The 20,873-nt window shown below is 41.7% G+C and overlaps 3 protein-coding genes across 6 annotated transcripts in view; all 3 read right to left on the reverse strand.

The window, feature by feature from the left end:
- Positions 1–2,127: 2,127 nt before the first annotated feature.
- On the reverse strand, positions 2,128–7,214 carry serbp1a (SERPINE1 mRNA binding protein 1a). Of its 3 annotated transcripts, none has more exons than XM_041040121.1 (9): positions 6,848–7,214; positions 5,133–5,316; positions 4,410–4,550; positions 4,202–4,270; positions 3,881–3,955; positions 3,542–3,728; positions 2,848–2,892; positions 2,539–2,712; positions 2,128–2,422 (listed from the first exon to the last, which is right to left on the reverse strand). In XM_041040121.1, the coding sequence occupies exons 1-9, from the start codon at positions 7,104–7,106 to the stop codon at positions 2,366–2,368; spliced, it is 1,191 nt and encodes a 396-aa protein (XP_040896055.1). In that variant the 5' UTR covers positions 7,107–7,214; the 3' UTR covers positions 2,128–2,365. The 3 variants fall into 3 exon arrangements, with proteins under 3 accessions (XP_040896055.1, XP_040896056.1, XP_040896054.1); XM_041040122.1 differs by having other exon boundaries at positions 3,560–3,728; positions 4,202–4,273; XM_041040120.1 differs by having other exon boundaries at positions 4,202–4,273.
- A 2,656-nt stretch (positions 7,215–9,870) lies between these two features.
- hsd17b7 (hydroxysteroid (17-beta) dehydrogenase 7) lies at positions 9,871–12,722 on the reverse strand. Its single transcript, XM_041040123.1, has 9 exons — positions 12,667–12,722; positions 12,312–12,518; positions 12,081–12,173; positions 11,785–11,899; positions 10,985–11,179; positions 10,789–10,899; positions 10,574–10,630; positions 10,399–10,497; positions 9,871–10,303 (listed from the first exon to the last, which is right to left on the reverse strand). The coding sequence occupies exons 1-9, from the start codon at positions 12,699–12,701 to the stop codon at positions 10,187–10,189; spliced, it is 1,029 nt and encodes a 342-aa protein (XP_040896057.1). The 5' UTR covers positions 12,702–12,722; the 3' UTR covers positions 9,871–10,186.
- A 237-nt stretch (positions 12,723–12,959) lies between these two features.
- Positions 12,960–20,873, reverse strand: part of ddr2a (discoidin domain receptor tyrosine kinase 2a) — a 28,331-nt gene continuing 20,417 nt past the window's right edge. The window contains exons 4-17 of one of the 2 annotated variants that reach the window (XM_041039974.1): positions 20,224–20,455; positions 19,823–19,970; positions 18,575–18,677; positions 17,818–18,001; positions 17,487–17,727; positions 17,251–17,316; positions 16,916–17,052; positions 16,544–16,709; positions 16,188–16,420; positions 15,958–16,085; positions 15,655–15,852; positions 15,321–15,555; positions 15,015–15,164; positions 12,960–14,934 (exon numbers count right to left, since the gene is read on the reverse strand). In XM_041039974.1, the coding sequence (XP_040895908.1) occupies positions 14,803–14,934; positions 15,015–15,164; positions 15,321–15,555; positions 15,655–15,852; positions 15,958–16,085; positions 16,188–16,420; positions 16,544–16,709; positions 16,916–17,052; positions 17,251–17,316; positions 17,487–17,727; positions 17,818–18,001; positions 18,575–18,677; positions 19,823–19,970; positions 20,224–20,455 (2,353 nt within the window). In that variant the 3' untranslated portion in view covers positions 12,960–14,802. Of the gene's footprint in view, positions 14,935–15,014; positions 15,165–15,320; positions 15,556–15,654; positions 15,853–15,957; positions 16,086–16,187; positions 16,421–16,543; positions 16,761–16,915; positions 17,053–17,250; positions 17,317–17,486; positions 17,728–17,817; positions 18,002–18,574; positions 18,678–19,822; positions 19,971–20,223; positions 20,456–20,873 lie in introns of both variants that reach the window. The other variant, XM_041039973.1, reaches the window with a different exon arrangement.

A 20,873-nucleotide genomic window follows, 5' to 3' on the forward strand; every position in this document is an offset into this window, starting at 1 on the left:
AAAAAATTTTCACCTCCAAAAGTCATAAAAAACGTCATAGTATAGTAAGGCGTCAAAATCGGACAAAAAAAGTCAAAAACATTTTTGACCTCCAAAAGTCATAAAAAACGTCATAGTATAGTAAGGCGTCAAAATCGGACAAAAAAAGTCAAAAAAAATTTTGACCTCCAAAAGTCATAAAAAACGTCATAGTATAGTAAGGCCTCAAAATCGGACAAAAAAAGTCAAAATTTTTTTGACCTCAAAATGTCATAAAAAACGTCATAGTATAGTAAGGCGTCAAAATCGGACAAAAAAAGTCAAAAATTTTTTTGACCTCAAAATGTCAAAAAACGTCATAGTATAGTAAGGCGTCAAAATCGGACAAAAGTCAAAAAAATTTTTCACCGTGAAAAGTCATAAAAAACGTCATAGTATAGTAAAGCGTCAAAATCGGACAAAAAAAGTCAAAATTTTTTTTGACCTACAAAAGTCAAAAAATGTCATACGGCCGTAAGACGTCAAAATTTTTTTCGACGTCAAAATGTCATAAAAATGGTCATAGTATATAGTAAGGCGTCAAAATCGGCAAAACAAGGTCATATTTTTTTTAACCTCAAAATGTCATAAAACAGTTTTTTGTGAGAAATTTGTGAGATTTAATATAAAAGGATTTCATTCTTTGTACTTGAGAGCACTAACATCTGTATGCAATTAGATGTCTTTTTTTAATGTCTCATCTTTCCCTTAAATGGCCTACAGGACTCAGAGTGAGAGTATTCATCAGCATTGACAGCAGATGAAGCACTGACGTACTAGAACTTACTCTTTCACACATTTTACAAACTTGGTTCAATAAAAACCCAAGGTGGGAGGTGATCGTTTGACACACTTGCTTACTTGGTTTTCCCCACTAAAGGCTTCTGTGTGGACACTCAACTTAAACAGCACAAAGGATAATTATGATGGAGATCATGTATGGGGTATGTGGTTGTAAGCAGAAGAAAAACAAAGGGTGTGTACATTTGGAAAAATCATGTTTTTTTAAAAAAACTGACAATGCAAAAAATTTATCGACCATCTTTATTTACCGACAGAGGTCTCTAATAGCAGGGCTAGAATTCACACATTTGCAGAGCACTTCAGTTGTTCCACACAATGAACGACTGTATTTCTTTCAGAGCAATTATGCAGTGGTGCCACTGTGGAAGCTACAGGGCAAGTCAACAGTGGAGGAAAATACCAGCACAGAACAGACTCCAGAGACAAACTGATACTGGGCTGAGTTTAAATCTGTGGAAGGATGCTCGAGTGGAGTGTATAAACAGTTGAAGGTGGTCTGAGGGGGGCTACAGCCGCATCTCAACTGTGTAAAGACACTTCCTCTCCCTATCACTCTTTGAAGTAGAAACAAAGGCTTTGATTGACTTGCACATGGTGAGTAATCAGAGGTGAAATGGGCGAGGCGAAAGAGAAATTAGATGGTGAACAGTACCCCAAATGCGAGTAAATCAGAACACATGGAATAACTTTCAGCTTCATATGAATCCACTTGACAAATGTCTCAGGATCAATGCAAATTTAGGAGAGTAATCACCAATATGTTCCTGCAAAATGACCTAAGTTCCTCCTCCAAAACATTTCAGTACAAAAGAACCTTAACACAGATTTAGGCGCCATTTCATCAATGCATTCAAATATAGACAGCACTGCTTGATCAATAGATCAAGGGGTGTCCTATTTGCACCATTTGAAATACAGTCTCTGAAAGAATTTATGAAAATAGTCAAGATTTACAGGCCGAAGATCATAGAAGAATAGACCTCCTGTATAAAATATAAAACAATACCCCAGTGCTAAAGAAAAAAATCCATAAATCTCAATGAGTGAAGCTGTAACTTCATCAGAAATACCTGGTGTGGCAGAGTTTATGAGCTTGGGTTGACGCTCTTCAGTGCCTATTTTAAAGCAAGCAAGCAAGGGCACACACCAAGCTAAAGACTCTTCTTATGCTTATATTTCGAAATGCATATTTTCAAGCAGCAATTACAAAAATTTATCAATGGACAATGCATAACCTCTGAAAAAAATACTGTATGAAAACATCCCTGCTACTTTGTTTCCAAGTACAAAACCTCTACCAATAAGTTGCTCCGGAGTAGCAAGAAGTCCTTTTCTTTTTTTGTTTCTTTTTTTCCTTACTTTCTGTTTTTTTTTCCATCTTCGTTTTGTTTTTATTGGGTAAAACTCAGTCCTCACGTTGAGTGCCTTAGTTAATGACAGTCTTCTCCATCATTTCACTTTGCTGAAGGATCCAGGAACATGCAAGCCTCGTAGTGGAGGTGCTCAGGAGGCTCCTGTAGGCCTGAGGGACAGCAGCCGGGGTTTAAGCCAGGGCTGGGAAGGCCTCTGGGTCGTCCACATTGGGCACAGACGCAGATGACTGCGAGGAAAAGGGAACATTAAGTTGAGGTACAGTGACCCTGTAAAATGGACAAAGATGCAGATATTTGGACCTTAATGAAGTGACAACAGCTAAGTCTCCATAACATTGTCTACCTTGTCAGTTCTTCCTCCGCGGGCCGGCCTAGTGGTATCGCCGCGGCCACGACCACCCCGGCCGCCACGTGGTCCTCCACGTCCACGGCCTGGACGGCCCAGGTCTCCAAAGTTGATCTCCAGCTGGGACGTAATGTCATTCGCTGGCTTCCGGAAGTGGTGCTCGTCCTCTCCCTGAATTATAATGAATAAAGGGTTGAAAAGCCAATTCAGATTTTTTTTTTTTTTTTTTTTTACTTACAGCCTTGGATTATTTTGTTTGTAAGTATCTGATATCAGATACTGAGCAACAGCAGTAGAGATTTTTACCTTAGGCTCATCAATCTCAGGGTCAATCAAATCACCTTTCTTATCCTGTGATAGACAAACACAAAATATTCCAAACATTACCACAACATACTGAACAAAATTATGTTTGTACAAACAACAACTGACAAAGTTTTAAAAGAAACAGCAATTTAATTTTGTAGGAAAAAAAGCCCATCCCATCAAAACCTGCATTTCCTGTCTGCTAAAAATCTTTAACTCCATATTCCAACCCTACTGTGGATCCGGGCTCACTTAAAAATAAATGCCAGCGTATGTACATTGTGTCAGGCCTACAAATTCTCTGCATGGCATTTCTCTTTTTTAAATATGATGTATAAAACGAACAGTTGATTTGCACTGATGTCAGGAAGCTACATTTTCTACACATTTCTGTGGTTAGAGAGGAGCCTGGGACATGAAGCTGCCAGGGACCTTTAGCACTTTTATTTAGAAACTAACTCAGACAATGACGCTTGTGTTAACACCAACCACCCCGGTGTATTTCACAGGAAACTGGTGCAACACTTTTTATAGTTATGAATCGGTGGCTGGGTTGCGTTGGAAATAAAGAAATGTAGTTTAACTTAAATCAACTTTAATATCCTGACAAAAATCAGTAAGTTCTACAATGAATTTAGATCCTCAAATTATGATCAGGTGATCAAGCGAATCAAAATTAAATACCATAACTTACTGCCATGACATGACTCACTTCTGCCTTAGACTTGTGCAGCACAAATCCCTTGTTCCAATCAGCTCCCTCGTTGGCCTTACGGATGTTGAACTCCACCTTGGCCCGTTCCTTGTCCTGCATGGCCTTCCACTCATCCAGAGTCATCTCCTTGGGACCTTCCTCCTTAACCTCCTCTACCTCATTCTCCCTTTAAAAAAAAAAACAAAAAAAAAAACACACACACAGGTGAGCATTACTAGTAACCTTAACATCACTTTAACTTTCATTTGAATATAAAGTCAGGTTCATTTGCACCTTGTGTCCTTCGTCAGAAGTTAATAAAAGAAATATTGTTCTTACTTGTTCTCAGAGTCAGCAGGTGGATGCTCCTCTCCTTCGGGGTTCTCTTCAGTGTTGTTTGATTGGTCAAGTTCACTATGAAGAAAAAAATAATTCATGGTCAGATGGCAACATTTCCTATTCACCAAAACAAAAGGCTAGGTACTGAGGACTGAGAAATCATTGTAGATACATTATGTAACCTTCATGAAGTTTTTTTAGTAACTTTTGAGAAACTTATCACATGGAGGAGTGTAATTTCACAAAAAAAGTGTGTGCTCATGCTCTTTCACTCCCCAAGTTAAATTCAAATTTTGTCATTTTGCATATATAGGAACTTACTTCAGTTCATCCTTGACGGTGCCCCAGTTGTGAGAGCCACTTCCACCACGCTTCTCCTCACCTTTCAGACTACTGAAACAAAACTTGCTTTAGCCAGGATCATTACACATGCACTGAATTAGAACAAAACACGAAGGTCTTTAACAGACCTGATGTCAATCAAGAATGTTTCATTCAAGGACTATATAAGAACTGAAGCAGTACTTACGATCGGTCACTGCCACTGTGTCTATCAAATTCACGTTTTCCTCGGGAGTCAAAGCCATCGCTGCGACCCATGCCGCGTCCTCTGCCTCCACGGGCTCCTCTGCCACCGCCACGCCCTCTCATCGGCCTGTCACCAATGGGTCTAAAGCGATGAATAAAGAACATCAGTGAACTCACTGGAAAAGCGTGTTTATCTGCCTGTCAGAAGCTTTGATCTAATGCAGGGCTGTTAACAGGCTTTATTTTATTTATCAAGTTTTTTCCCCCCATTTTGTTGACAAGACTAAAATAATGAGTGTTAACAGAAAATATGGTTAACATGCTACATGTGCAACTCATTCTACTACTCCTCTGCATTCAGCAGGTGCCACTAACAAGTATTTTGTATTTCCTTAAGATGCTTTAAATTACAAGTTCACAGAAAAAGCAAGATTGTGGCTTTTAATTTAGCTCAGTTTGACTGTTACTTGTTCTAAAGTAAACTGATGAGACACATGTGCCTGCAGCAGTTTGGGCAAAACTCTTAAAATGCTAAGCCTTATCATTGTAAACAACGCCTTTAACAGTTGCTGACCCTACCCACACCCCATAGTGAGCGCTGCTTTTGCCTGGAACTAGAAAACGCCCCGGAAAAAGTTAGGACAGTAGTGAACTCACTCTACTCCTCCTTGCTTATATAGTTAATGTCCAATTACAACATTTACTGATTGAAAATAAAACTTACTTCTCCACTGAGAATTCGCCGCCCTCAGGCTTCTCACCAGCTTCACCAGCAGGCCTCTCAAAGCGGCGAGGGGGCCGCCTGTCCACAGGCCGTCTGTCTGTGGGGGGGCGCCCTTCTCCCTGGCCGCCCTGGGGTCTGGAGCCATCACCCTCCGGCTTGCGGCCCATTCTCCTCATGCCGGCACCTAGGGTTGAGCACAACAGGAGGATTAGAGGACCAATAGCACCGATAGATCAGGACCCACTGCTGAGCAGCAGACATGAGAAAGAGGAGGGGGTGATTGTTCTGTTTAACTGGAGCAAATAATTCCAATTAATGTGCAGAGTTTTCAAAAAAAATGGCAGGATCCATTAATTAAATTCTCTGCAACTGTATTCTACTTGATTTTAAACTGTTGTGTAAACAACTGAAATTATTATGTACACAAAACTCAAACAATTCTGTGAAATAAACTTTAATAATTTACATTAATTTACATTATGAAGGCCTCAGGAGTCTTAAGCATGATCACTCAGTTCCTACTCTTTTTGAAAGTGTGCTGATCAGTTAAATCACCCGGTTATCCTGTGGATAGAATTAACACCTTCATAGTCTTTAACCCTCAGTGACACATGGTTGACCGCAACTGGCCCAGTCCCACCCACTGCCTAAATCACCAGATACCAAAATAGACACACTCCACGACACAGCAGCAGCTGGGTGCACCATGGTCAGGGCACCTGTCTCATCTTCTCTCGAGCAAACAGATATGAGCCCACTTGGCAGCCTGACATGATGATAATGGCCAACTAACTGCCTGTGAGTAGTATCCATCTGGGTCATTCCCTGACACTGGATGCTTCGCTATTACGCGTTGTAAACTGAAGTTGGCCCAAACACTTGTCAACATAAGAATATAAACTCGGACTCTATTTTTACAGGCAACGTGGTGAATTCAATGTTATACCAATCTACACGGATATCGTCTGTTGAAACAGAAACGAAAAAAACAAAAATGCGCAAAAGCAGGTCGATCGCATGCATGGAGCACGCATTGTGCGCCAATAGGAAGTGGCAGCTTGGAGGCAGCGCTTTAACACGCCCCACACTGCAACCACGAGGTGCATCACCATGAGACCTCTGCTGCTCCTAATGTCTGCGATAAATCCACCGACACATCGACCACAATTAAACTCATGTACCGGCTCCACGTTATTTGAAAAAGATGTATTTTTGCAAGCGTCCGATTTCGCACGTTTTATTTAAATATGTATTAAAATGCTAATAGAAACTCAAATAAAAAAAACTACCTGCTATCGGTGAATTCTGGGCAAAATCAGCAACAAGTGGACTCGCTGAAAGTCAAGACCTGACCAGAGTAAAATCGATCATTTTTTTAAGACCGCTTTATCTGGTTAGCGAGGCTATCGGGTTCTACCTGCTCAACAAGGCCGGTGGGGAGAACAAGCCAAAACAAGTTGGTCTGCAAACTGTTTATTGCTGAATCGCTTAAACCGCGTGGCTCCCACCGCAATACACTTTGTTTAAATGTCATTGTTCTCCTAAATGACAGCACACGGGGACACAAAAGCAGCCACGCGGACCTCATGTCACGGGGGCTTATGAACCGTGCTTGCTAGCTAGTAAGCAAGCAACCGAACCTGTTAGCCTGAAACATTTTCGTTGCAACTTGACCAAGACCTGAAGAGCGAAAAAAAGAGAAGAAATGATTTTACCATCTTTTTTGAGTGGGACAGGTGCCTGGGTCTCCTCCTTCTTATCAGCTAGTGGGACCTTTCTGTCTTTCTGGGACTCCCTTTTCGGCTGCTTGGCAGCCTGGGCTGCAGTCTTGGCGGCACCCGGAGCAGGAGCCTCCTTCTTCTTCTTCACTTCGGCTTGCTTCAGCAGCTCAAATGGATCCGACTCGTCGTCAAATAACTGGTCGAACCGATTGGTTATGGCACAGCCAAACCCTTCTTGCATTTGTCCGGGCATGATGGCGCCCCTTCAGCAGGATTTTCCTCCGATTCTACGAGGCTTGGTGCGAACACTTCGCTAGATGAAGCCACAAGATGGCTGGGAAAAGGACCTTCTTCTCTTCCGGCGCGATAGACATCCGGGACCTCGGAGTTGGCGCGGATGGGGTGTGTAGTTCTCTGGCGACGAGGAGCTACTGACGTTGATACAGGGCACGATGATGGGAAAACTACAGTACCCACAATGCCGTTGTCACCAGTGTTGCTAGCTTCTGTGTAGCCAAGCATGGGTGCCCTCATACACGCTCTTGTTTTGACTCCTCGGCTAAACCTCCTCAGACCTTCAAGCTGCTGCTGCACAGCACTGTGTCAGTTTGAAAGCTAAATAGGGCTCAATTACACCTTCACCACTGTTTTTATCATACGATAGTACCTTTTCAAACCTCGAAGACAGAAAGCAGGTGCATCTGTTAGTCACTAATATGAGTTTAGCTACAAAAAAAATGAGGAAAGGTCAATATTTAATATATTAATTTTCGTCAGTTCTTCTTAATCTTAAGTAAAGTTCTTCATCGTGACAAAATCTACGCTGACACTCTGTCCTGACATTTAATGGTGGCTCACAACAAGTATTCACAACTCACTTAGCCCCAGGCTCATTTTAAACCCTGCATGTAGAGCTGGTGTAAACAACATTTCACACTTGCATGTAGATATAGAGTTAGCACCACTCCTCGGGATAACAAAACTTGATCCTTGGCATATGTTGTTCTGTACACAACTGTGAGAACATGGTGAAAGGGACCAATACTTAGGTTATAGAAAACATCTCTCATTTCTCAGCCACAGTCTCTTTGATGCCAGAGCTGGTAAAAATGAATAAACAACACACGGTAATGAGTTGCAGTTTGTGGATATACACATTTGTTCAGTAATGTATATATGCTCTGTTTTAGGTATGACTTTTACCCGTTTAGAAGGAGAAGATGTTTTCACCTCTCTGTGTCTGCTCACACATAGGTCAGTCTATTTGTGTATATATCTGAAATATATCCCAAGGTCTGCCACATCTAAATCCTAAAGCTATCAGTAAAAATATTACTCATATTTTTTAAATTAAAAAATTATTTTAGAAGATATACTTATCAAGTGGTTCTACTGCAACATTCACTATAGGATGTTATAGTTTTATTTGGGTATCTTAACAATTTAGCATGCCTCTACCCAGCACGGTTAGTTTGTAAAACCTGGGCTAACATATTGATTGATTATTGCTGGTATTTTGGGAGTTGTGAGTACAGGTGTTTGACCTTATAAGGAAAGTTAAACCCTGCCAGCTGATGGTCTTGTTAGGAACTCGCTGACCTGTGTGATTGTCAGGGAGACAAACTGAAGGCACTTAAGACCTGTTTAAATACTGTTACAGTCACTCATAATCAGTCTGTATCTTTCTTTGTAACAAAGGTGCACTTTCATTATTTACATCCCTACTTGGGTATTTACACTAAGTAGAGACAACCAAATACAAAGAGGATTAAAAGTTAACCTTTAATAATACACATTTTGAGTGGGTATAGAGAGTCTGTACATTGGTGTTATTCTAAGTGGTTATGCAGAATTCCCCAACTGAATTCAACTTAATCTGTTTTTCTTAATTCTTTCCAGAAATTTTTCAACTGAGCCAATCAGGCAGAAGTTTTCCACTGTCTCCAAGGCCTTTAAAGGCCTGCTGATTTGTTTCCAGTTTTATCACTGAACGTATCAGCTGTTCCTTCTGGCTTTATTTCCTACATTTAAAATCATCATCATTATCATGTATCATATTAAATGATATACATTACCATACTTACATAAAGTGAAAGAAATTCAATATTGCACTCAGTATACAAAATGAGTGAAATATCTGATTAATATAATACTGCAAACGTTATGACTTTCCTCCTATGAAAAGTAATTCTTTTACAGCCATCCATCCACGTTATTTGGATTTTATTTGAATTACGTTTTATCCACCAAAATTAAGGTGATTATTTGTGCGAATTTATTTGCAATATTACTTTTTAGATTTTTTTTTTTTTTAATAACATCAAAATGGGTTTGTTAAACCTACATTTGGACTCGTGTGCTGTTTCTCACACAGTTGTCATTATGGTCATTCATAAAGTTTAGTTTAAGCAACTAAAGCAATAATTTCTTTTCTGATTGTCTCTGTCTCGCGTTACTGAAGCCAGTGCTGCTGTAGTGGTCCAACCCACATGGATGATGCCACTCGCACTGACCATCCCTCCTGAACGCACTTTGGGAACTCAACCGATTATCATTGCTGCGCATCCAAAGATGACATCTCCAGTCAACAAAGCCATGATAGAGTCCTACGCGCTCATGGTTATGGTCATGGGCACGTTTTTCCTCTATTTCTGCGGGATGGTGTGGGCTTTTTGCAACCCGAAAGTAAGCGGAGCAGAGGAGGAGTGCGGGACTGGGAAACAAGCAACGGAACACGGAGACGACTGCTGCACCTCAAATCCTCCAGAGCGGAATTTCAGGTGCGCCTGCGCGCATGTGCCACCGGCACCGCCGTACACCGCACAGGGCTTCACACAGACAACTTATATTAACTTCTGGGATGATACTGATAGTCTGCTGTCAGACTGCACTGCATTCTGTCGCGAGGATCATGGAATTAACAACAAGATTGGATATTACCCGCCGTGCACCGCATAGGCTGAAAAGCTTGTGACCTGGCCCAGCATCCAAGCATAAGTGTATGGAAACGTGTAGCGCTCAGTTTTATTGTAAACTCTTTCCTAAAACCATCACAGCAGACATTTTATTTTGTGTCTGATAGAGATATTACAGATGGAAACAGCAAATCCAACTTAAGATGCGTATAGAGTTGCTTATAGGGTCACTGTAACTTGTTTATCCCTGATTTGAATTCAGGAGTGCACGTTGCTGCGTCGGGCGGAGGAGTGTTATTTTTGTGAGGTCTGACAGCCAGTGTGCATGCTGCTCCCAAGTGACCTGCGAGACAGGAATAAAACTCTCTCCATCCCAGAACTGTGTGACATGCATGAAGATGATCCAGATCCTGCAGGACTACTGCTGGACATGCTGAGATTGTTTTTGTTTTTCTTTCAGTTTCTTCCTCACTTCACATTCTAGTTGCAGTAATTTCTCATACAAAGCCTCTGACGTTTCCAAGTCAATATCCATCTGCAAAGAGGAGCAGAAGACACAAAACTCATCATATGAACTATTTTACAAGACTATTTAAACTTACTTATGAAGGATAGTATTTCTTGCTGTACCTTACGTGGCTGTATGTAGTTGTTTCCTAGCCCAGATGTTAAGCTGTGGTACTTCACTTGTGGGTCCAGTGATTCAGGCTTTTGCTTATACAACCATAACTACAACAGAGAGCAGTATTTCTGAATTAATTTGTACTAAACTGTTTAATGAAATTAGAAATGTAGTTTCACATACCAGTGCTTCAGCTCCGTTATATGGTGTCAGGGTAAAAGTATTGGTCAGCATTCTTATCTGTGATCATGAAAGACAGATGCAGTCAGAAATAAAACAAATGACTCCAAATTGATGTTTATACTGATTTTAAACACACAAGGCAACATAAAGACAGTCAAGACTAACTGGAAGAACAGGTATGTGTCAGAAAGTTGCACAGTGAGAGCTGCACTCACAAGCCAAAAGAGAGGCATTAGCAGGGTCCAGAGGAATGGGAAGGAGGGCAGGATGCCGTAGGTCAGACTGGTCCTCACAAATCCAGGACAAATCACTGATGAGTACAAACCCTAAAAAGCAGAAAGGCACTATAGGATCATGGTCATTAATATCCTTAGAGGTGATGTACAGCATGTGAGGTGTGTGAGAGCCGACCTGTTTGTTGTAGTGTGTGTTGAGTGCCAGGCTGAGCAGGTCGGAGGCATATTTGGAGGAGCTGTAGGGCTGCGTTCCTCTCTGGTGCTGTACGTCTTCAAGGTTAAAAGCTGAGCGGTGGGCGTTACTTGAGGAGGTCCAGATCAGCTGCGAGGTCCGACCTGCTTGGCACAGAACAGGCTCCAGCTCTCTGATCTGGGCCACGACACAGGGGGACACCAGAATACTCATGTTAACAAGTCACTGAAGATTAGTTTCAGCCTTAAAAAAAAAAATCTTGCATGTGTTTCCACTGCAATTTGTCTTTTAACAAGACAGAATGAGGCAGGCTGCTGATTTGAATAAAGAAAATAAGTACACTTTAGACACTCAGTTGATCTGTGTGAAACAAAAGTTTAAATTACTTTATCTTACTCACTAATCACTAATGAATGCACTTTTACATTAATATATCTTAGATTTTCTCATTGAAATTTAGATTTTACGGAGCAATGACAATGATATACCATCCCTGAGATGGTTTCTCTTTGATGGGAACTTAATATACATCAGAATTCGCCTAAAAACCCACAGTAAGCAGAAAACTGTCCGCAGCGACCTTATGGCTAGAACAGTAGGCACTTTTAATTTTTAATGAGTATCGTTGCTAAGTGACAGACAGATCCAGTATCACCTATACTTGTTCCACAAGGACAAACAGCTGACAGGACAACTGAAGGAAATGTGCTTTCGTGCAGTATTCTAAGTGTGAATTGGACCTAAGACCAGATTATTCAGTTGACAAAGTTGCAGTGACTCACTAGCAGGAAGTGACCAAAGAGGTTGGTTGCAAAAACTTCTTGCAGGCCATCAGAGGTGACACCGTCCTTCTGCGTCAGAATACCCTCGCCGGTGGCAAACATGGTAATGATTTTGCTGAAATAAAAGGACCATAGAAATGTGAACTCTAGGAGGGAAGCATGGGAAATAAACGATTAAAGTACATAAAGTTAGAATATACAGTACGCTGGACATGTCAGATTGGAAAGAAAAAAACACCACTGGACTTCACAATGACATGGAGAAGCTTCAGGAGCAACTAAATTTGACAGTGTACCTGGAGAAGAGACCTTTAAAAAAGGCCTTTACATCAAACTGTGGGTTGGGCATGATGCCTGCGTTCAGGTAGAGGTAATCCAACCGGTTATACCTGTAGATGACAAGCAAAGGCACAGATGATGAATTCTGTAGCTTTCTAACATGCATAGATAACCAGCATCATAACCTTTTCAAAGATTACTGTGAATGTGTGTTAGAATTCCATGCAGCTGTGAGTCCATCCTCCCACCTGAGTTTGACCTCCTGTGCAGCACGAATGACAGAGGGGATGCTGCTGGAGTCCATCTGCAGCAGGGCCACCTGAGCTGTGGGGTGGGAGGTGAGGAGGGCAGAGCGAGCAGCCTGAGCCCGTTGCATGTTCCTGCAGGCCAGACACAGCTGCAGACCCTCTGTGTCCTGGGAGAGGAGACGCTCACAAAGTGCCAGGCCAATGCCACTGTCAATAAAATGCCAATAAAAATATCTGACATGTAAAAAAAAAATCCTCAAATCTCATTCAACAAATTTGTACAGAAGAAACATTATGAATTCTTTACGCTTAAGAAGCCAGACATCAGGATTAGAAAAATAAATGCAGTCTTTACCTATTTGCTCCCGTCACCAAAACAACCTTATTCATCTCTTCACGTCCACGCTGGAAACAAATTACATAGAGAAAACATTAATTTTACTGTTAAATGTTCCACCAATGCAACAAGTGTTGTGTATGGTTCATGGAGTGTTCTTCTTCACCCTTCACTCCACCTCCATGCTGTGATTGGACACTACAGAAGGACCCAGCCAATAAGATCCTGACACCACCGCCCAGGACCACCCACACAGTTTAAAATATTCAACTCTTATGAATTAGACAAGAGTTCACAGAGAGAGATAGACTTCCCTGTTTAAATTTTATTTGTGGTTTGTCTATCAATGTACAACTTTTGTTTACAAAGTATATAAAAACATTCTCAGTGGAAAACATTTGAGTAAAAAGTTGTAATAAAAGTAAACAAATTATGAAATTTGCCAGGGTGCGCGTCCGTCTCCAATTCATGTATAATTCTAAGAAGATTGTAAATGCCATGAAAAGATTTCTTTTTCCAATGCAAATCGCCACATGCTTCACAAACAGCCAAATTCCTCTCTAAACAAACTATTATTTAGATTATTTAGAAACAGATTTGTTTGCTTAGATTGAAAAGTAAAATAAGAATGACTTCCACATTAAGGCTGACACACCATGCGTTAGGGCAAACAGGAGTGTCTTTAATGTACGAGGTAAGTGGGACAAAGGCCTCTGATAAGAGTGCAGAACCTGTAAATACAGCTGATCTAGCTGAAACAGTGGTATGCAGTATGAAGTTCAAGCTCTTAGAATAAAACACAGAATGCACAGAATAATTCCACATGGAAAAACAAGTAGAAAAGATGAAGAAAGGATCCAGCATACATCAAACACAGAAAAAGCAAACCGACTGCTGATAACTAATTTCGATAGATGAATCATTAGAATGTGTTAGTTTTCGTGTTAGTTTTCATGAGCCGACATAATCTACTGTGGAAGTGATCTGCAGCAGTTATATCAGTTCATTGGATCCGATTAAACACATGAATTAAAGTGAATATTCCCATTTCCTCCACATTCCTGATTTAAAAGACTTTTAACTTTCCCTTTAACTTGTTCAACATCCACAACACATGTAGTTACATCTTTCCAATGACACAGACATGTAAACATACTGTGGAACCAACATAGCACATGACTAAAACACAGCCTGGATTCCAGATTTTGCAGTTTGCACTGGGAAAAAGAAATAAATGTATTCTGAAGCTGTTTGTTTGGTGTGTAAATCTAAAATTTGACCAAGAAAGTTACTGAATCAAGTCAAATATTGTACTCCACATACATCAACTTAAAGAGCATATCAGTACACAAATATATAAACAAAACATAAACGGAACAAACACATATGAACATATAAATATAAAATACAAAATACTGATATTTGAGATTTAGACTTAACTATTGAAAATACACAGTCATATACACGTCATGTTCAAATCACTGTAGGAAAACTGCTGGGAGATGAGAAAGACTGAGTTACTTGTTACTCTTATTTAAAATGTCTGAGCAACTGAGATGAAATACTTAAAATATGATGAAATGTAACAGTAATGGGTTGCTGCACTTTTCCCTTCTACATTCAAGCAGTCCTCCAAAAGAAAACACAAGAAAGCTCTTCAACAAAGTTTCATAAATTTTGTCATCGCACAAAGCAACAAGGGAAATTTAAACTCATATTAACAAATGAAATTAAAACATATTTTCAAAAGTGCCGAATGTCACCTGCTACATTTAATTTTGGCTTCAGCAACGTGTGCCACAACTAAACCTTTATCATGTTTGTGTGTGTGATTCAGGGTTGGTGAACTAAAAAACAGATTTGATTTTCATAAGAATTCCTGTATGTCTAAAAAACGTCTTTGCCGACGTGACTGTGCTAATTAAACTCAAACTGACACACACAAAATGTCTCTGGTAGTCAGTCCATCTTTGTAGTGTGTGAAGTCCATGGAACAGTGTTTCCCAAAATGTAGCTTGTGGCCCCACAGGTGGCTCTCACCCTGTTTCTCTACTGAAACGAGACAGCTTAAACCTGGAGTGTATCTGCTACTCTCAAGCACCATTTCTTCCAGAGATGAGCAGGCTGGGAATCACTGTTTTAATTAGCCCCAGCTTAAGGCTGTATCTCCAGGAGGGCTTGGTGTATTTCCTGGAACGAGGGCCGCTCTTTTGTGTTCCTCCTCCAGCAGCTCAGCATGATCTTGTAGAGCAAGTCTGGACACAGCACAGGCTGAGGCAAGTAGATCTACACGACAGGGAGAAAGACATGAAGCCAGATATTCACTGGTTTTTACATGCAGGTGCAGCGTTTGTGACAGCACTCACCTGTCTTTTCTGGTCCCTGAAAAACTCCCCCGTGTTTTCTATCACCTGTTCGTCGGTGAGCTGAGAGTAGGGTTGTTCTTTGCAGAAGTTCAGTATCTCCCACAGGGTCACCCCGAAGGCCCACACATCGCTAGCTGTGGTGAATTTACCCTACAACAACAAGACGGTGTAAGTAGTAATGAGTGTGCTTTCATGCACAACCTGCAAATATTTTGGTTTACTTCCAAGAAATATGTACATAAACACAGAGAGAAAAATATTAAATGAAAGAATTTTCTTCATAGTAAAAGAAGTAGTAGTCCTCACCAGCAGGATACTCTCCCATGACATCCAGCGTATAGGCAGCACAGCTCTGCCCTGGATGCGGTAGTAGTCACCACTGTACAGGTTTCTGCTCATGCCAAAGTCAGCTATCTTTATTGTATAATTCTTGCCCACCAGGCAATTTCGTGTGGCCAAGTCTCGGTGAACAAAGTTTAGAGAGGAGAGGTACTTCATCCCTGACGCTATCTGAGTGGCCATGTAACACAGATTACTGAAGCTGGAAAGGAGATAGAAGAGATAGTGTCATGGGTTGGGATGGAAAGAAAAACAAACAAACAAACATGTAAACTTGTATTTACAGCAGCCACTTGCTCACCTGACAGTAGGTGCATTGCTGAGCAGAGCGAGTTGTCCCTCAGGTTCGTGGCGGGACAGAAACTGGTTGAGGTCTCCGTTCTCCATGTACTCTGTGATCATACAGAGCGGGTCGCTGTAGATGCACACAGCTAGGAGGCGAATGATGTTAGGGTCCTTCAGACGCGACATGATCTTTATCTCTTTCAGGAAGTCATTCCTATCAACACAAAAGTGTTAAGTGACTTACAAACAAATACAAATTATATTAACTTCATATTTACAATTCAAGTTACAGGCTACAAGAGGCCCTCAGATTCAATACCTAGCATTTTTGTTGGCATCTGAACGAAGCATCTTCACAGCCACTAAAACTGGCAGGTCCTCAGGGATGTCAAATAAAAACTCTTTATTCATGAACTCCTGCATCCCCTCTGCCTCACACAGGTGCACCTGAGAAGAGAGGAGAGCAAGATGAATGTTAAAATTGTAACTTGCCTTCAGCTCATGTAAAGCTGTAAGTAAAGCTGTAGAAGACTGGCAAAGAGCACACACCTCTCCGAACTGGCCCTCTCCCAGCTTCTCTTTGAAAGTGAGCAGTTTTCGCGGGAACTCCTCCACTGCAACATCCTTCCCTGATAACAGGTCCATGGTTAATGCAGGGATGGCATATGTGTTGCTTCCAGTCACACCTTGCAGGTTTACAATGTCTGCCTCCGCATAGTGAGGGACGCCATCTTGGACCACAGTAGCTGTGGTGGATTTAGATGCTGATGTGCTGGTAGAAGCTGGAACAAAATACAGTGGGACTGTAACTAGGAATGTCAATAAATGAATAAGCTTGTTTATTGTGTTTATTGTATATCAGTTTAAATTGATGTGTATATGTAAACAGTCATGTGTCCACCTACCAGGCTCCTCTGAGCTCTGTGCAAACTCTGGCAGCTTACATATGAGTCGCGAAGGCTCCTGGTAGTCTGGGCCGAGGGGGAAGATGCGCTCATAGGTGGAGTTAGACTCCTGCTCGCTAGTTGTACTTGACTGGTTGTGGTTGTGGTTGTAGGCAAATGTCTCGCTCTGTATTGACAAACTAGCAGTTAGTTCATCATCCAGCATCCGACGAGAGGCCTAGAATAAAGGACGTGGGGGTAAAGGAACAGATCTGACCACCTCCCAGAGGATAACTCAGGAATTACAACGAAAAATGTGCAAAATCTACGCAAACATCTGTGGGCTGATGTTTGCTTGATGCATTTTGTTTAGTAAATCATCGATGAACTCACCTTCTCCAGCATCTTCTGCCACACCTGCCTCCACAAGATGATGACAATGATGGCTACAAGGATGAAGATGATGGCCACTAAACAACCAATCAAAATTCGGGTGTTGCTGTCATCTACTTTGTGGGTGGGGTCATCCTCTGCAGGGGGAGAACAAGGAGATCCAGCTTTTAGTGAATTAAATCTGACTAGTCCTGAAACATTTGGCCATGCAAATAACTAGACTGAATTATATTTTTTTAATTTCAGTGTCAGTTAAGAATTCTTAACTGAATCTTGTACCCGTCTATCATTAGCACAGATGTGTGGGTGGGTGTGTATGTGTTGCAATCACTAACCTGGTTGAGTGTTAGGTGGGTGTCCCGTCTTGGGTGGAGCCAGAGTTGTGTTGTACATGGCTGTGTCTGAAAGGGCAAATGGCACAAAGCTGATCAGAGACTAATTATTGATAATGAACCAGAGCATCAGAACTGACTTTGATAGTTTCTTTAGCACCGCTTGAATAAGAACGTACAGCCAGGAGCGGGCATTTCACTGCAGTTACACAACGTACACACAGTTCTTCAGTCTGTACCTGACTGGAAGGTGATCTCACTGAACAACATCCAGGCATCGGCAAAGTAGAACTGGCATTTGATGGCACTGGCCATGTGATTGGCCAGGTTGAAGGTGACGAATCGGGCACTGGGATTCTTCTCGTCCACCACGGGGCTGAAGGAGAGCGGTGTGGCCTCCCAGTCTGATTCAGAGCGGAAGTAACACACCACCTGGCGGAAAGCCTTGACGTGCCGGGAGAACATGTTGTTGCAGTGGACCTGGACATGAGGACACATGGGAGGGAGAGTTTTAGCACTAATGATAAAAACACTAGAGAAAATATTAGCTTGTATTATCAGGACTCTCACCTTCATGGTGGTAAAGTTTCGCGTGCGGTCAAACTCAAACATGATTTCCACATATCCACTGGGGAAACTTTCATTGTTCCAGCCCACGTAGTCATACCCAGGCCACACATTGTAGACGTGACTGTGTGTAAAATCGTCCAGGCCACACACTCCATCGGTCAGCTGGCCTAAGCCCTCTGTCATACTGAGAAAAACAAAGACAGTGAGAGTGTGAGAGACAGAAAACACACAGGAAACATCTTGCATTTTCAAAGTATCATCACCTCTGTCAAAAATATTTTTAATATTACAACCATTCAACACCAGGTGGCAGCATTACAAAACCAAATCCTCACTCATGCCTTTGGCTGTGAGATTGTAATATGGGCCATGTTTCCTTGACAGAGAAAAGGAGGTCTGTGTCATGGAGGACATTATTCACCATGCCATAATCCAAACACTAATGTCAACAAAAGACTCTGATTTGTTCATTCCGGTTTTGAAACTTTGCAAGTACAGTTGACTCAGTCATTCCCATGAGGTATTGCCTAACAGTAAACCACCATGACCCACTCACCCCAGTCTGTCTCTTTGCTTTCACCATGGTGACCAGGCAACAACAAGGTGAGGGGGGAAAAGTACTGACGAAGGATGAGAGCAATGATGAAGCAGTGCAGTGGTGTGTGAGAACAGAAGGGATGAGATGTGTTGGTGAGGAGGGAATAACGAAACACACAATCACACAGAAACACACACACACACACACATACACACACACCTGTAGATGACAGCTCCGTCGTACACAGAGTCGTTGAGATAAACAGGATGAGCAGGCAAGGTCATCTGTTCTCCTGCTGGAGCGTTGTATGACACAAGACCATCTGTAAAACAGATTTTTTTTTTTTTTATGAGTCCGTCATTTCAAAATTACGATGTGCAGAAAAGCATAAATCAAAACCACAGAAGTTTGTTTGAAGCTTCCTTCAGTGAAATTTTGTGTAATACAAAAATTGCAGGTGCGATATTGCAGGTGTGATAGTGAAGCACAAACAAATAGATACAAAAAATATATCATGTTGTCGAACAGCACACGAAAGAAATTTATTAGGGGGCCTTGCGGCACTCTTCTCAGATTAATAATCTGTTTGGGTGCCAGAAAGTTTTCACGACCAAAGAATATGGAGTCACCACAAAGAGATGAAAGAATGAGAAATCCCTTCTTTTTGTATCTCTTCTTTTTTGCACATACTTTGTGTGTGTGCTTTGTACTATTTCTCATTAACAAGAAAGGGAATGAACAGTATGAATGAAATTGCACTGAGGTGGCCTTAAAATGCTGCTGCTTTCTTGTTTATTTGTCGTCTTTTTCCTCTTCATCTTACACTTTGATTGGACCTGAATTTCACCCAGTTCTCATAATCAAAAGACTAAAAAAAAACACCCGGAAAAAATGTCCATGTACTTCTTACGCTATACAGTTTTTGTCCCATCACATGTGTGCACAAAAAGCACTAACACACAGTGCTGCCAAATTTAAATGTGAGATTTGAGGTTTGCATGCTCCTCAAATAAAAAAAAAATCAACAGGAGTCATGGGGTGTCTAAGAACTGCTCCATAACTGGAAGTATTAATTAACAGGCGCCAAGTGCACGCAGCTATAAACTGTGATTTGTCCAATACTTCTCAAAAACAAAACTACAAAGTGTTCACATTTATTGGACATAACATTGTTTACATAATATTGGAAACAGTAGCTTAGCTATTAGTGGCTTGGTTATTCACTGTTTTGTCAGTGATATGATTGTTGTAGTACAGTATATCTATGTTGTCTAAACAGCAGTGCCCTGCCTGTAATAAAATGGTGGCATAGAATCAGCTGATCCTTTCTATCTTTATGGCCTCAAAGGTAAAGACTGGTGCCTCAGCTTAGGTGTGATCTTTGCTCCTCACTGCCTTGCTCATGAGTCCTTACATACCCACTCTTTCCTCATCAGTCCTTCTCTTTCCACCTCAGCCACATCTTACCCAGCCATTCACAGCCGTAGAGCTCCACTCTCATGCAGACATTCATGGAGTGGTCTGTGACAGGCATGAAGCGGACAAAGCGAGCGATGATGGGCGGCTCGAGGTCCTTGAGTACAATGTCGTAGGCGTTTCTGTTTCCTTCAATCACCTGCATGTAAAACAAACACACACTGACCTCACAAAGAAACTCACTAATGATTGAGGATGTTTGACTCTGCATGATAATATCAACACAGTCATGGCGGGTAAAAGCAATGAGAGGCCATAAAAATTTGACCTGAAGACAGCGCATCCTTATCAGAAGTTTGTTATAAAGGTCAAAGTAGATTGTACGGTGACATTCAAACCAGAAAAACTTGGCTTATACCCCAGCCAGTGCACTGATTACTAGTTTGACTTGCCTGCTTGCCCTGCCTGTTTCTCCATGAGATCCAGCGGCTTCCATCACGGCTGTACTTAATCTTGTACATCTGGGCGAACTCATTACCGATGCCCCCGGCGTGTCGGCCCTGGGTGCCCACAAGAGTGATGAAGTGAAGCGAGCGCAGGTCAATCTGGAGGAACTCCTTCAGGCTGTCTGGCTCAACTGTTATCTCTGGACACCACGCGCCATCGCCTTCCTCAAAGTCCAACCTGGAGCGAGACACATGGAAAGGGGTGAATGTTAATATTAGAATTACAGCAGGAAAGGGAAAAGAGCAAGGGAGAGGAAAAATTAGGACAGGATGGAGAGAGAAAGGTGAGAGGAAAGTAAAAGTGAGTGCGGTGGTGGATTTCAGCTCTTACAACCTGTAATGAAAACACTTCGGTGAAAGCCTGCATCGTAAATTCATCTTAAAGTGTTAATTTTGGGCAAGGGGCTGGCAGGGGAGAGGGGGAGCTGGCTGAAACTGAAAACACAGCCAGGATGGATGGGGAAAGTGTATTACATCATTATCCTGATACTTACTGAAGGCCACCCAAGTTTTGCTACGCTCACACACACACACACGCTTCCTTAATCATGTGGCTGTGAGTAGAGCTGATACCCCAGCTTGTGGTTTACTGCAAA

The sequence above is a fragment of the Toxotes jaculatrix genome, chromosome 6, assembly GCF_017976425.1.
Source record: "Toxotes jaculatrix isolate fToxJac2 chromosome 6, fToxJac2.pri, whole genome shotgun sequence".
Classification (NCBI taxonomy): Eukaryota; Metazoa; Chordata; class Actinopteri; family Toxotidae; genus Toxotes; species Toxotes jaculatrix.

Excerpts from the sequence above, each read along its gene's own strand:
- serbp1a (XM_041040120.1), bottom strand. The coding sequence starts at position 7,106 with ATGCCCGGACAAATGCAAGAAGGGTTTGGCTGTGCCATAACCAATCGG. Across the intron at positions 4,551-5,132 it reads GGCGAATTCTCAGTGGAGAA|ACCCATTGGTGACAGGCCGA; the intron begins GTAAGTTTTATT and ends TCATCGCTTTAG. Across the intron at positions 2,423-2,538 it reads GCGGAGGAAGAACTGACAAG|TCATCTGCGTCTGTGCCCAA; the intron begins GTAGACAATGTT and ends TTTTCCTCGCAG.
- hsd17b7 (XM_041040123.1), bottom strand. The coding sequence starts at position 12,701 with ATGAATAAGGTTGTTTTGGTGACGGGAGCAAATAG. Across the intron at positions 11,900-12,080 it reads TTTAAAGGTCTCTTCTCCAG|CAAAATCATTACCATGTTTG; the intron begins GTACACTGTCAA and ends CTTTTATTTCAG. Across the intron at positions 11,180-11,784 it reads TCTTTGGTCACTTCCTGCTA|ATCAGAGAGCTGGAGCCTGT; the intron begins GTGAGTCACTGC and ends GTCGTGGCCCAG.